Raw genomic sequence first — 14,143 nt, 5'->3', positions numbered from 1 at the left:
ATATTCATTTAAACAAATAAAAACAAGATTCTTAATTCTAATATTTCATCGATAAAATAGATGGCGCTATTTAAATATCTCCGATCTATCTATTTTTTTCCTCTGTAGTATCGGCATGTTTTTGCGCCAAATTTTATTAGTCTTTGGTATCGTTTTCTTTAGAAAAAGAGTGTAGGTAAGTTTTTTATTTTAATTGTGCAAAAGTGTGGTTATTTTGTCTCGGATATTCGTAATACCTGAGGACCTAATTAAGGTAAGAATTTAAAGGCTCATGACAGAAGGTATTATTAGTTAGGTTAGAATATAAGGGATGTCCAATAACTGAAATGAGTAACCGTCTTTTTTCAATTATTGGACGTTTGTCCAATAACTGAATTTGGCGGTTATTTTTGGTTATTTCGCTGAAAATTCAAATCTTTTTGATTTTGATGAAATTCTTTTGTCGAGCAGTTATTGGATATTGTCCAATAAATGGTACTGGTCTGTACAATAGCTACAACTTTAGTATTTAGGTATTGCTAGAATGCCTAAAACGGGTCAATATGATACCAGTTCTATGGACACCGCAATTAACGAGGTTAAGAATAATAAACTGGGATTAAGGGCGGCGGCTAAAAAATATGGCGTTCCAAAGTCCACCTTGGAATTTAAACTCAAAAACCCTGGTCATAAGGAAACTTGCGGCCTATCACCTATATTGACCTTAAAAGAGGAACAACAGCTTGTAAAGTAGGTTAAATATCTACCATGGATAGAAGAGTTAGCAAATAGAGGATTTCCAAGAAAAAAAGAAGATATTGTCAACAGTGTTCAACAGTTTCTAATCGAAAATCCACAACCAAATCCGTTTAACAATAACAGACCCGGCGACTGTTGGTTTAAGATAAATGTATTTAAAAAACATTTCTTAGGCTTATTTAGGACTTTTTTTAAAATTTATTTAAGTTTTCATTGGCGGCTTTTTTAGGCTTTCCTACGGAGAAATCCGACAATCGTGCAAAGAACCAGTGAAGCAGTTGGTAACGCAAGTATTTGTGTCTCTGAAAAGATATAAGATATAAAAGGTTTTCAGATTTGTCCTAGCACTGAAAAAGTTTTCGCTGGAAAAGGTGTTAAGAACGTGTACTCAATAGATAAAGGATCCGAGAAAGCAAATATTACTGTTATGTTCTCCTTTTCGGCTTCAGGAATGACAGCTCCACCAATGATAATATATCCTTACAAAATAATACCGGAACAAATAGCCGTTACAGTGAATCCAAATTGGGGAATCGGGCGATCCGATAATGGATGAAAGACATCAGATACTTTTTATGATTATATTATAAACATATTCCAACCATACTTTTGCCCTTTATCCTAATGCATCTCGACTATTGCAGCCTTGTGATGTTGCGGTATTTAGACCAATAAAGATGGGCTGGAAAAAAGCTGTTAGAAATTATTATAAGCAAAATCCAGGACAAGTTTTAAATAAAATCTCTTTTGCTCCCTTATTAGAAAAAGTAGGGACAGAAGCAGTCAAAACAATGCTTATCAATGGTTTTAAAGCATGCGGACTCTATCCATTTAATCCGGATGCTATTGACTATTCTAAATGCTTGGGAAAGCTCCATGAAACTATTGAGGTAAGCTCATAAGTTATTCTTACTTTACTTTCGTTTTTTTCTCATATTATTTTATTTGATATTTAGGAAACGATATCTGCTCCTGTAATGATGGATGAAGAGACTTTTAGTAATTTTGTTGGGGCTGATCATATGACGCCATTCTCATCAAAGAAAGATTTACTCCTGAGTTTTTAGCCCTCCATAGGATGTAAAGTTTCTTCAGGAAACCTAATGCCAGAGAATTGGAGGAATCTTCTAATCAACACAAACCAACGAATAAACCAAATAACTTTAAAAATGACAAATGATGAAATAAAAATGAAAAAAATGATGAATCTAGGCAGGAAAATCAAACTTTCAATGGAGAAATTGATTCGATTTCAAGTCAAGCTTCAAACAGTAAGAAAGTTCATGTAATTGCTAATGTACTTATTACGAAAGATAATGATTCAACACAAACCATTTGTCCTGACATTGGGATAATTGCGCATTCAAACGAATAAAAAGGTACCGATTCGAAGAACAAGACACCTAGCTTTTCACCAATAGGTAAATGTATTAGTGACTTCCTTAAAATTCCTGATAAGACTGAGCGCAAAAATAAGCGCCAAGTTGAACGTGTATCCTTTGCTATAACTTCACGAGCCTACCAGGAAAATTTTGAGGCTAAAAAGCCTCTTAAGTTGGAGGAAGAAAATAGAAAGATTGAAAAAAAAACGTAAAAGGGAAGAATAAGCTGCAACTAAACCTAACCTAAAAAATAAAAAAGTTTGTAAATCAACCGAAAATAAACAAGATGCCGTCTGCTCGGTCTGTAAGAAACGCATAGCCAAAAGTAAACATTGGACATGTAATATTTGCCATAAAAAGTTTCATAACATATTATGTATCCCAAAAAAACATAAGGAGCATGTCCCCGATGTAGATGATAACGATTTATTCTTATGTCATAACTGCTACCAAGAAGAAAATAATGAAGATATTAACAGTGAGGAGAATATTGAGGATTTAGAAACAGAAAAAAATGTCTTCATTGGCGAAGATTTAAGGATCTGGCGAGCATGGCAAATATAAATTATCTAGAAGAAGAAGAAGAAGATGAAATGGTAAAAGCTATCGACTCGGAGGAAGTAACATGTCCGACTGACATGTCGGAGAATATTTTAATTGATAAAAATCAAACAGAAAATGAGGGAATATACGAAAATAATCAATTTTATAGTGAGCAACTAGTCGGCGATGATCTAAGTGAATTAAACGCAGACAAACAAAATGATGAGGACGAGGATCAAGAAGTGGATGATCTTTTTGCTTTATACAAAAATGAATATAAACGTTTTTAATAATGATTAATACTGGAATTTGCCTATATTACATGTTTGTAGACTAAAAAACTGAGTTTAACGCGTTTTTACCTAAATAAAAAATTAAAAAAACGTACCTTGCGTATCGTTTCTTAATTATCCATTATTTGCTTTCAGTGTGTCCAAAAACTAGAAATTTTGTCCAATAACTAAAATTTTTGACATAGTCCCAGATTTTTTTTTGTAAAAAATAATTACTTCTTTATCTTAATCTTGTTAATACTAGTGTATAAATCCAATATATTTTCGATTCGAATTAGCAATCACTCAAGTCTCTAGGTAAAAAAATATTTTTTTTGCGTAAATTCAAACTTTGTAAAATCCTTAAATGTCCAATAACTGGGTGGTTTACCCTACTCGTAGAGTTAATAAAAATGTTAAAATTGTATCATATATTGATATTAGAATATCATATACAGAATTATTATAAAATGAGTGTATTCGTCCGTAATTAAATGAACTGAACTAGAAAATTACAATTTTAGAATGATACCGAGGATATTAAAGAACTGAGACAAGTATATGTCCAAAAAAGTTGAGATTTTCGCTCTCCTAAGGCACATATCCTGGACGCAGCTTAAAAATAATTAGAAAATTGTTATAAAATGAGTATATTTATCTGCGATTGTATTAACTGAACTAGAAAAATACAATTTTAGAATGTTACCGAGGATATTGAAGAACTGAAACGGGGATATGTCCGAAGAAGTCGAGATTTGGTCTCCTAAGACATATATCCTGGACGCAGCTTAAAAATAATAAAAAATTATTTTAAAATCAGTGTATTCATTCGTGATTAAATTACCTGAACTAGAAAAACATAATTTAAGAATGATACCGAGGATATTAAAAAACTGAGACAGGGATATGTCCGAAAAAGTCAAGATTTTGGCTCTCCTAAGACATAAATCCTGGGCGCAGCTTAAAAATAAAAAAAAATTATTATAAAATGAGTATATTTATTCGCGATTCTATTAACTAAACTAGAAAAACACAATTTTAGAATGATATCGAGTATATTAAAGAACTGAGATACCTAAGTTTGCTTTTTTTTTCACCTTTTCCCTATTACCTATAAGTTGAATTTGCTTTTTGTAATTATCCTTTAATTTCTAGAGCAAATGTTATTTTAGTGTCTTGAACAAAATAGAATCAATTCTGTTCATAGCACGTTACAAGAAACAGCCAAAGTGATTAATGCACCTAGCTCGAAAACGCTTTCCTAATTAGCGGAATTAGCTATAAAATGATTACGGAGAGCTGAACTACCATACATAAAGTCATACACTTAGATATAATTCGAGTGTTTGTCTTACTGTTTATTCCATGTAATTATTAACGTAAAGCTCTCTATCTTACTTACTATTACCTCGGAGATTTACTACTAATTATTGCTTCTTGGAAATCTGGTAGCCATACATTTCTATAGGGCATTAAGTAAACGTTATTAATTAATAAATAAAAACATTTAGTACACAAAGTATTTTATTATTCCCACTCACGATGAAATGTAAAACCTACAAAATTTTAAACGTAGTTAATCTCAGCCAAAAAGCATTTGCTTGTACCCTCACTTTTAAAACTTCAAACCTTCAGGTAGGTAGCGTCCCATTGAGTTTAAACAGGTGTCAGAAAAGTGGAAAGTTTCAAGCTAGATTTTATTGCCAAGCCGTGGAGTTTGGCATACGGGATTCGGCACTCGTTTTATTAAGGGTTTAATTTTCATAAAAATAACGTGATTCGGGTCAATATAAGGTTTAGTCAAGCTCAGGTAGCAGGATATTAACATTTAAATGATTAAGGCGGATGACATATTAATTAAGAATAAAAGATCGATTATTTTAACATAAAATATCAAGTGCCTATATTTTTTGTAGAGAAATATTACAGCTTTTGAAGGGTTTATATATTTTATTATTCTCAGTATACAGATCATTTTGTTAATATTGCGACATTAAGAGACGTGTTTTTTCAATGAAATCAAGTTAAAAAGTTAAAATAAAATTAGAGAAACTCAACTGCAAAAATATGCTGAATTGTTAAACAAACTAATATAAACCACGTAATCAGCGTAGGAAATAATGTATTAATAACTACCTCACGCTTTTGATATTTATTTTTTATAATAATACATATTTTTTCGTTAAAACGCATAAATTATAAAATAAAATATTTAATTGCTTATTAGTCAAAACAATGAGTCTACTGAAATGAAAACAAAAACCGTAGAACATCGTTACATAAATGACTCTTGAAAATCTATGCATCAACTTAAAAGTACTTTATCTACTAAGTATTAAAATACGAATGTATAGGTATAGTGGTGTTTATATTTATGAACAAAAATTTGATGGCTAGGTCGGAATAAAGTCTTGATATTTGCAGTCAATTAAATTCATTATTATGACACCTAAAGTAGAGAATTGATACAATGTTCTTTCTTCTTTCATATTTTTTTGTTCATATATTTTTGTTTTAAATAACATTAGTAAAACAAACTAAAATATAAAAGGGTAATTAATATAAAATTTTATGCACCATATCAATGGCAGGATTAATAAAAATTTTAAGACAATAACTAGGAGTTTTGTTGAATGTTAAAGAAAAAATCCCTTTTAATATATGAAGAAATTCTTTTCATACTCCCTTATTATTAATTTATAAAATAACCCTTGTATGTACAATGCACGTCCTTATATAAAAATATTAAAATATATTTGGTACCCATTTATGTTATGCCTTAATTTATATATTAATAAATTTTAATTTTACTAGTGCCTTTATCGATTTTTAGTTTTTGCCATGATATAAAAAACCAAATTTTAACAAAAACCAATTTATTACAACTTTTTAGAGGAATTTAAGGTAAAAGAATGTAAATAAACAAATAAGATAAAATAAAATAAAATATTATTTATATATCATAATTCTTTATTTTAGGTCAATGTTTCTAAAATGTGGATGTATCGGTTATATCTGATAACTACAGCTCTCTACTGGAATCTTTCAGATAGAACAGGGCAGGCTTTTGATATACGTAAGTACATTTTTAGTAACAATTTAGGTTTGAATTAAAACAATAGTTTTAATAGATATTTTGATTTTTACTTTTGCGGTATCTTATATTTAGCTTATATTTATAAACTATTTATTATCAACAAATCTAATTTCGTTAGCGCTATACCAAGTTTTAATTTTTTTACGGAATAAAATATCTTTGTCTATGTTTACCCAAATTTATTAACTTAAAACTAACACTCAAATAACTTCAAGAAGTCAAAATTGATCGATTACATTATAAACAATAAATAAAGACTTTGTCAGCGTAATTAAATATAACAGATGTATGCATAATTTATGGGAGTGCAGTAGCCGATATTCTTATCTCAGATGTTATCACAATTCATAGTATGAACAACGTGAGGGTACATCCATGAGTAACCTGTTTCTCTTTCCAGCAGAGCTCTTTCTAAACCATTTTGGGGATAATGCAAATATATTCCAATAGCTTCCATAATTTCGGTTAAGATATGTTGACGATGTTTTTCCCATGTTCGGTAAAAGCAAATGCAATATGTGCAATTTTGTATTACATCGCAATAACTATTTTTCATCAATTAAATTTACTTTAGAACAACAAACTAATAACTAACTTCGACTTTAAGTACTCTTGTCAATCAGATATATTATAAGGTTAAAATTTGATATTTTTTATAGAAAAGTAACAACTACTTTTAGATTTATAACTAGTGACTTCAACCATTATTTTTACCATAAAATAACATGCATTTTCTAGCGTATCATTTATTCAAATTTCCTCTAAGTGTGAAAAGGAAGCAATTAAAACAATTACATTAATAGAAGAGGATCTTCTTTAGCAGGATTTTTAAAAAGTTAGGTCTAAGACTGGTCCATCAAAATTCGGCAAAGTTCAGAAATCTTGTAGAAAACCTACACGATAAAATGAAAATCAATGAAAAGTCCGCGATCTATAAGATCAATTTATATCTGATTTATGGAGTAGCTCACGTAAAATACAGATTGAAAAGTAAAGTTTTCAATTCAAAAAATCACTTTTAATTAATATAAAACTCCAATTCCGTATAATCAAGTGTTTAGACTTTGTTCAGGGTTCATGCTTCATTGGATTTTTCGCTCTATTACTTATACCTTGTGTATATAAAGATACTTATGAGTAATTTTAGTTTAGTTTTAATCTTCCCTCGAAAATGCTATATCGTTGGCGAAATAGGTATTGAGAATTTTGATTAGTGGTAAAACTATTTTGTGATTTGATTACTATGACGAATATTATCAATAAAAAAATCCTGCATCAAAAAAATTACTTCCTATATTTAAGTAATACGAAGCGAAAAAGAAACATTTTTAAAATGGCAAATTTTGATAAAACTGATAATGCGGATAAAAAGAAAATAATCAATAAAATAAAAAAAGAGATGTTTGTGAGGAGAATATTGATTAAAGCAGAAATTATCCAAAAGATTTTTAGAAATATTTAAAGAGAACCAGGAAAAACTAAAACTATTCCTAATAAAACTACCTTGACTTAAAATTAGTATCCCGTGAGACGAGAATTGCACACAAATTTCATAGTTACTTTGTAAATAGTGTTCAAAATGTACCATAATTAACTAAATATGTTAAATATAGTATAACACAGGGAACTATAATCGATCTATTGTTGTTTTTATTATGCATGATTGATATTATGGTAATGACCATAAAAGGTCTAAAATTAATGATTTTTTTTGCTGCCTCGTTTGCTGATGATGCAATATATATTACTAAATGCTATACTTTAATATGTCAAAATCCAAATTTTGCGTATTTGCTAAAAAATCTAAGATGGGTGCAGTAATAAATAACAATACGATTTAAGTGCTTGCACCTATTGTTTCTTTAAATATTAAATCAGACAAAACAAATCTTATTAAGATCACCAAAATATGGTTAAAAGCACTTATCATAAAAGCTTGCAAATATTAAAATACTCGCATCCTATTTACTCTTGGAATAATTATATCTTTTTTAATATAAATTTGTAAAAATATATACAAATAAAAAAATTTTATTAAAAAATTTAAAGTCTTTTTTAAAGTCAAAAAAGTAAAGAATAAAAAACATTTTAATAAGAGTTAATAATAAAATATTCATGTACAAACGTATTAGTAAATTTAAGGCAATAATTTAATAGTCTTTTGAAAGCTTTCGTACGATTTTTATTATTGTGTTTTGTTGCCTGTCAAAACAATGTATTAATGTTTGTTGTTTAATAATTAACTGGATAATTGATAGTGACGAGGCTTAAGCTTACTAAGAAAATAAGTAGGAATTAATGATTTTCATGAAGCTGTACCTATACGAAGCTCAAATTACAATTGTTGTGCAGAGAATAAAATGATATTCGAGCAAATTGTGATTAAACTTAAAAAAATATAGTCTAGTTCCTAAAATTATAAAGGAAAATATATCTTTCACGTGAAAAATTTCACAGGAGCACGTAAACAAGTACTCTTTAGTTTCCGCCTTAAAGCGATCTTAAAAATATTTTCCTTGCCTATGCACTTTCCTTTCAAGTGTACACTACCTTGCTTGTTAGATAAACTAGCTCGTCACACTATGAGCATTTTCCCTGCATATAAAATTTGATTTAACCCAAACCGTCCCAAACTCAATTTAACCCGAGGTTAAATCGATTTTCGTAACTGCTTTTTAGTCAATTTCGTCAGATTTATGAAAAATTCTTATTATGCATGTATGAGGGATTCAGCCTCGGAGCTATTTCTACATGGTTCGACAAAAATTCGTAGTTGGTAAGAATCCCAAGAATCTTCGATCATTTTGTTTTAAATCTGCATTATTAAAATTAATTGTTGACTTTTAGCATATATTTACGGGATGGAATATTTGAGTAAGGTCTGTTTAATATCAACAATAATTTTTTAATATAAAATAGCATAAAACAAGTAAAAAAATTAAATAGAGTGAAAGAATACGGCTCTTTTTGATTTAAATAAATGCAATTTTATAACAAAAAAAGGTAACATAAGAAAAGGTCATAAAAGCAATATTTCGAAAATTCACAGAGCGCATGAAAACATGACAACAAAATTAGTAATGTGTAAAAAGGATACAAAATTTTATTTTTATATCCTCGTTATTAAGTTAGGAATATTACATGAAAAATGGTTAATTAAATGAAAAAAAAAATCCAGACATTAGTATTTAAATGAAATGATAACACATACAGAAAATTAAAAGGTGATTGTTTATTTTTATATCTCAATCTACGGTATCTTTAAAAAATATAAACGTAATACCGTAATATAAAGCATACTTTCTACAGGACTTAGACACTAGTAGATAAGTGATATGGTACTATAGAAAAAAAATGGAATAGCTCAATTTACTGTTGTATACTCTTATCGTAGTCTGAGGAGAATAAAGAAAGCTAATAAAATATTGTTTTTTCATTGTAGTTGATCCACATATGTTAAAAAAAATTATTTTAGGAATATCTAAATAGTAGTACAGAAATAATGAAATAAATAAATGTAATGTTTGGAAAGCTGCACGAGAAATGCATAATTTATAGAAGATCCACAGACTAGTAAGGAAGAGCAAAAAGAATAACAAATTAGTAAGAAATCAAACAGATTTGGTATTAAAATTATGCTTTTTTAAATTACAAGCGACCACTGTGAAGTTGGCTGTTAAGCTGGATAATGACATGACAGTCTAATAAATTTGTTTTTTTTTTGCATTAGTATGAATATTAATTAATATGAACATTAATTAATGAAAAGGTAGGTCAAGCCTCTCTTGTTTATATCGTATTAAGCATAAAGTTTCCCTAAGCATTAAAGTATTAAGCATTTAAATTATAGCTTTTTCCATGTTTATTTTGTGTTTTTATATTTAACTCTTTGAATTCTTTGTGCAAAACGATCCTTACTTATTATTCTCTAAACAACCAAATTGATTGCAATAAATGGAGAATAAATTTTAATTTACTGAACCTCCCTTTTTACAAAGATATTATCTATAAAATTCTATTAAGCTGTTACGGAGCCCAAACTAATATTTTAAATTAATTCAATAGAATTCAAAAAAATTAATTTATTTGTTTTTCAATTGGTTAAGTCGTATTTTCGAATTTCCATCGTATTTATTTTAAATTTACTTATTACTTTTCTCCAACTGTTATTAGGTATTAACTTAAAATAACAATTCTTTAGCATTATAGCCTAGAGGTGTCTGAGATCCTTGGTTTTGCATGATATAACCTGCTTCTAAAAAACTTTTCTTTCAATGCTCCGTGTACGAAATCCTGGATTCAGTCCAATGTTTGCTATTCCTGATCTGGAAAGCTCTTCGGTTCAGGTCTACTTTCAATGTTCCAGACTTCCAATGGTCATTTTGTCTCGCACATTTACTTGGCATTTAATATACGGAGTTCTTGGTATTTTGTAGGCTTTCTGATTTAGTCTTCGATATTAAAAGAAAGACTTTGGGGATGTTTTCCATTTCGCTGTTGATTATTGTTGCATATTGTTGCTGTCTACCTATAATACAGGGCTTTAATGATTTCCAGCTTACTTGAACCAATGTAATTGAAGTTATACTGTAGAGTGTAGGTACTTTCTTGTGTAAGTTGTACTAAGGATATTAACCTTAGGCGTCCATTGTTATTCCTTGTAAGAACATCTGAGAAGAGCAGTGCTCACTTAGTTCCAAGATCATCGTGAACTTGATGCTTATCTTAGTGTTATTGATTTTTTCTAGAAAGTTTGCTAGCTCGGTATCTCTTTTATCACAAATAATAAATGTATGATCGAGATATCAAAGCCACACCGTGGGTTTTGTTTGAGTTATCCTTATAGCGTATTACTCAAACTACTATGAAATGATTACAAGTGATAACAGCGCATTAGAATATAGCTATCTGAAATATACTTTAAGCTGAGTACATTGGATACTAACGAAGGTCCTGGTCCTATTGGTTTGCCACCGGTTTTTTTTTTCAGATAATGCAGCTTTATTGTTTCAACTGAATATATTAACTTATCATTAAGGATGGGTGATTTTTCCAATTCTGGAAATATACCTTTAAAACACCTGTTTTGAAATATGAAAGTAATAATAAGTATATTACATATTATATTATATTGGCCTATAATTATTTTAAACTAGATTTCGAAACTTTTCAAGAAATCGGTATATAATTATCTCGTATCTTGTCTTGGTGCTACGATAAGTAATTTATAGTTTGCCTTTATGTCAGGCACGTCTTCTAAGTTTAATGTATCCACTTTTGTTAAACATCATTTCAAGATGCTGTTTACACTGACTTTTCAAAAGCTTTTGACCAGGTAACTCATAAAACTTTATTAAAAAATTTAAATTGTTATGGCGTCTGTGGATCATTTCTTTATTTTGGGCGTAGAATTTCTTTGAATTGAAAGTAGAAGTTACAAAGATAAACCTCCAAAGCCCCGATGCTCCCTCTAGTAGAAATCCCCTGCGTTCTGCAAGTATTACGTCCTGTCCGAGTCTTTCCCTAATGATAACGTATTCTCCGATGAACATATTTATATACCGACTTTCAACATCAAAGCTTATTAGTTTGTCAGCAAGTCTGTAAATGTACCGTTAGTGGTTAGAAAGAGTTTGACAAAGTTTCGTACAAAGAAGTCCGTACTCCTTAGTAGTGGAGGGATAACGTGCAACAAGAATTGGGCAAGTTCAAATGATGGTGAATCTTTGGAAATGGTGATAGGTCGCAAAGGTCCCTTTTCTTTATGTATCTTAGGAAGCTCTTAGAAATGTGGTTACTTGTATATGTGGAGTGAGTTAGCTCCGCAATGCATTAAACAGATAATCAGAATACTTTTTAATAGCTCTATAAATTCTTCCCTCTACTATTGGTGCAAGATTCCGACTTCTTCAAACTTGTTGTTGTATTATTCTTAGTCCATTATAACTCTTACTTTTTCCTGGTTTATTTATACTTAAATAATCTTAATGTTAGAGTCTATCTTTAGGTCTATAAATAGAGTGTGTTCTTATCTGGAGATATTCGTTTTTAGCGGATGTCTTATCAGCTGGTCCAGAATACTTCTAAACTCATAGCGAATTCACACCTCTAGTATATAATGCTGTACAATAGTTCTTATAGTTTTTTTATACATGTAAGCGGCTAGAGGTAATTTCCAATCATTTACCAAAGGTACTTTAATATTTTCGAAACGTCCTGCTAAATATAGACAATAAAAATTCGATAATAAGACTAAATTTAATATTATTAAACGAAAATTAATATTTAGTCTCAAAGATTTAAAGTATGAAATATGCCTCGGGTGGCAGTCATTAAATTACATAAGATATAAGAAAACCATGCCGAATAACAAATTTGTAATTTTTTACTTTACTATATGTAAATTATTTTTGATAAAATCAGCACTTTTGGTAGGTAATTTTGATTATTAAGCTTGTTCCCTTTTCAAAAAACTCTACATATTCTATTTCGTTTTCAGAAAGAAAGACTAGAAAAATTATAGAAGCCTATAGAATAAAGTGTCATCTCTTTACTTTTTCATCAATTATGCATGCTTAATGAACAATAATATTATATGGCATATTTAACTTGGTACACATTATATGAGTAAACACAAATAAAATATGTTTTCATAAATTCGTATGGACATTCAAAATAGCTCCACTCAATCACCCTAAACGGACTTTTATACCGTTTCGGCATAAAATCCGGCACGGCCCAACCTGTAAGCCCCATACAGTAATTTTAAAATCGTAAAAACATAAATCAAAGGATATTTTCCCAGTAGGACTGTAAAAGTAGCACATGTTAGAGCCGATATTGGCCATACAAATGTCACAGTACAAAATATAAAGTTTCGCAGCGGTAGTTTTATATTTACTGTCGTATAGATTTCTTGCGATTTTATTTTGGGTATCGATGGGACTATAAAATCAGGTGCATTTATATGAATTTTTGAAAAATTTTGATTTTTATTTCATATTTAGTTTAGTTTGGCAACGTTTTTCGAAAAGCTTTAAAATATTTACCAGCTTAATCTTACATTATATATATAATTTAAATTTAATAAAATTGAAAAAGTTACGCAATGGTGCTTTATATTATTTAATTTTTGAAACTGGAATCTAAGAGAGATTATTATTATCTAGAAATGGAAAAAATATCGATTTTTTTTACTTTTTTTGGTCATTAACTCATTTGATTTATATTATTTTGTGAGTTACCGTAAAATGTAATTTTCTCAGCATAATTTGGTTCAGCAAATGTAAAAGAAAACAATTAATTGCATACAAAGTAAATTGAGTTATGACACTCTGTAATGTTTGTTTAGCAGCAAAATAATATTTTAGAAATAGCAGCAAATTTACTGTTCTTTTATGATGAAATGCATTGATTAAATATATTACTTTATATCAATAAATCTTACGATGTTCAAAAAAATACACTATCGAATTAAAGAGATATAAATTACAATAAGACCAAAATAACTAACAAAGCATCGATAACCTAATAAAAACATACGCGTATAAATAGTGGTAAAATGGACGCGTAGTATAGCGTCGCATTTTATTAAGCTTTTAGCCTTGGGAACACAATGCATAACTTGTCTTGTTGACGAGTAAAGTAATTGTGTTGTTTAACTATCATAATTTTGAATATTATTATTGGCATATAAAAGTGTAATAACCAAATTCCTGAACTTTTGAAAAAAATTTTAACATCATCCTCGTTACTCGTTCAAGCAATGACCAATAGGCGATTTAGCAGACTTTTTCTTCACAGATGTTTATTACTAAAAATTTAATAGTCTCGAAATTATCCATGAAGTAATTCGGTCTTAGAGAAAAAACATGTTTTTTGTCGTTCAATTTAAATTCAAAAACTCGCTTAAATGCTCTGTGTATTCCTCTAAGAGATCCTTGCTTCTTTGCATAGTAGTAGTTTTAAAGTAATGGTATAAAACTGGTGTCACCTACATATATGGTAACAAAGTTCTATGAAAGAGCAGAGGATAACTTCTTTATTCCCTGTCGTCCTCAACAAAGGTTGGCGATTATATTGGCAAATAGGTGTCTATCTGGTGCCGTTCC

At 29.4% G+C, this 14,143-nt stretch overlaps 1 protein-coding gene across 2 annotated transcripts in view; it reads left to right on the top strand.

Annotated features, from left to right (window-relative positions):
• Positions 1 to 14,143, top strand: part of LOC126739476 (discoidin domain-containing receptor 2-like) — a 305,530-nt gene that overhangs the window by 53,686 nt on the left and 237,701 nt on the right. For both annotated transcript variants that reach the window (XM_050445155.1, XM_050445154.1), the window contains exon 2: positions 5,915 to 6,011. In XM_050445155.1, the coding sequence (XP_050301112.1) occupies positions 5,930 to 6,011 (82 nt within the window). In that variant the 5' untranslated portion in view covers positions 5,915 to 5,929. The remainder of the gene's footprint in view (positions 1 to 5,914; positions 6,012 to 14,143) is intronic.

The sequence above is a fragment of the Anthonomus grandis genome, chromosome 8 (assembly GCF_022605725.1).
Source record: "Anthonomus grandis grandis chromosome 8, icAntGran1.3, whole genome shotgun sequence".
Classification (NCBI taxonomy): Eukaryota; Metazoa; Arthropoda; class Insecta; order Coleoptera; family Curculionidae; genus Anthonomus; species Anthonomus grandis.
Note: the sequence above shows the minus strand (reverse complement) of the source record. Positions and strands in the feature narration are given on the sequence as shown.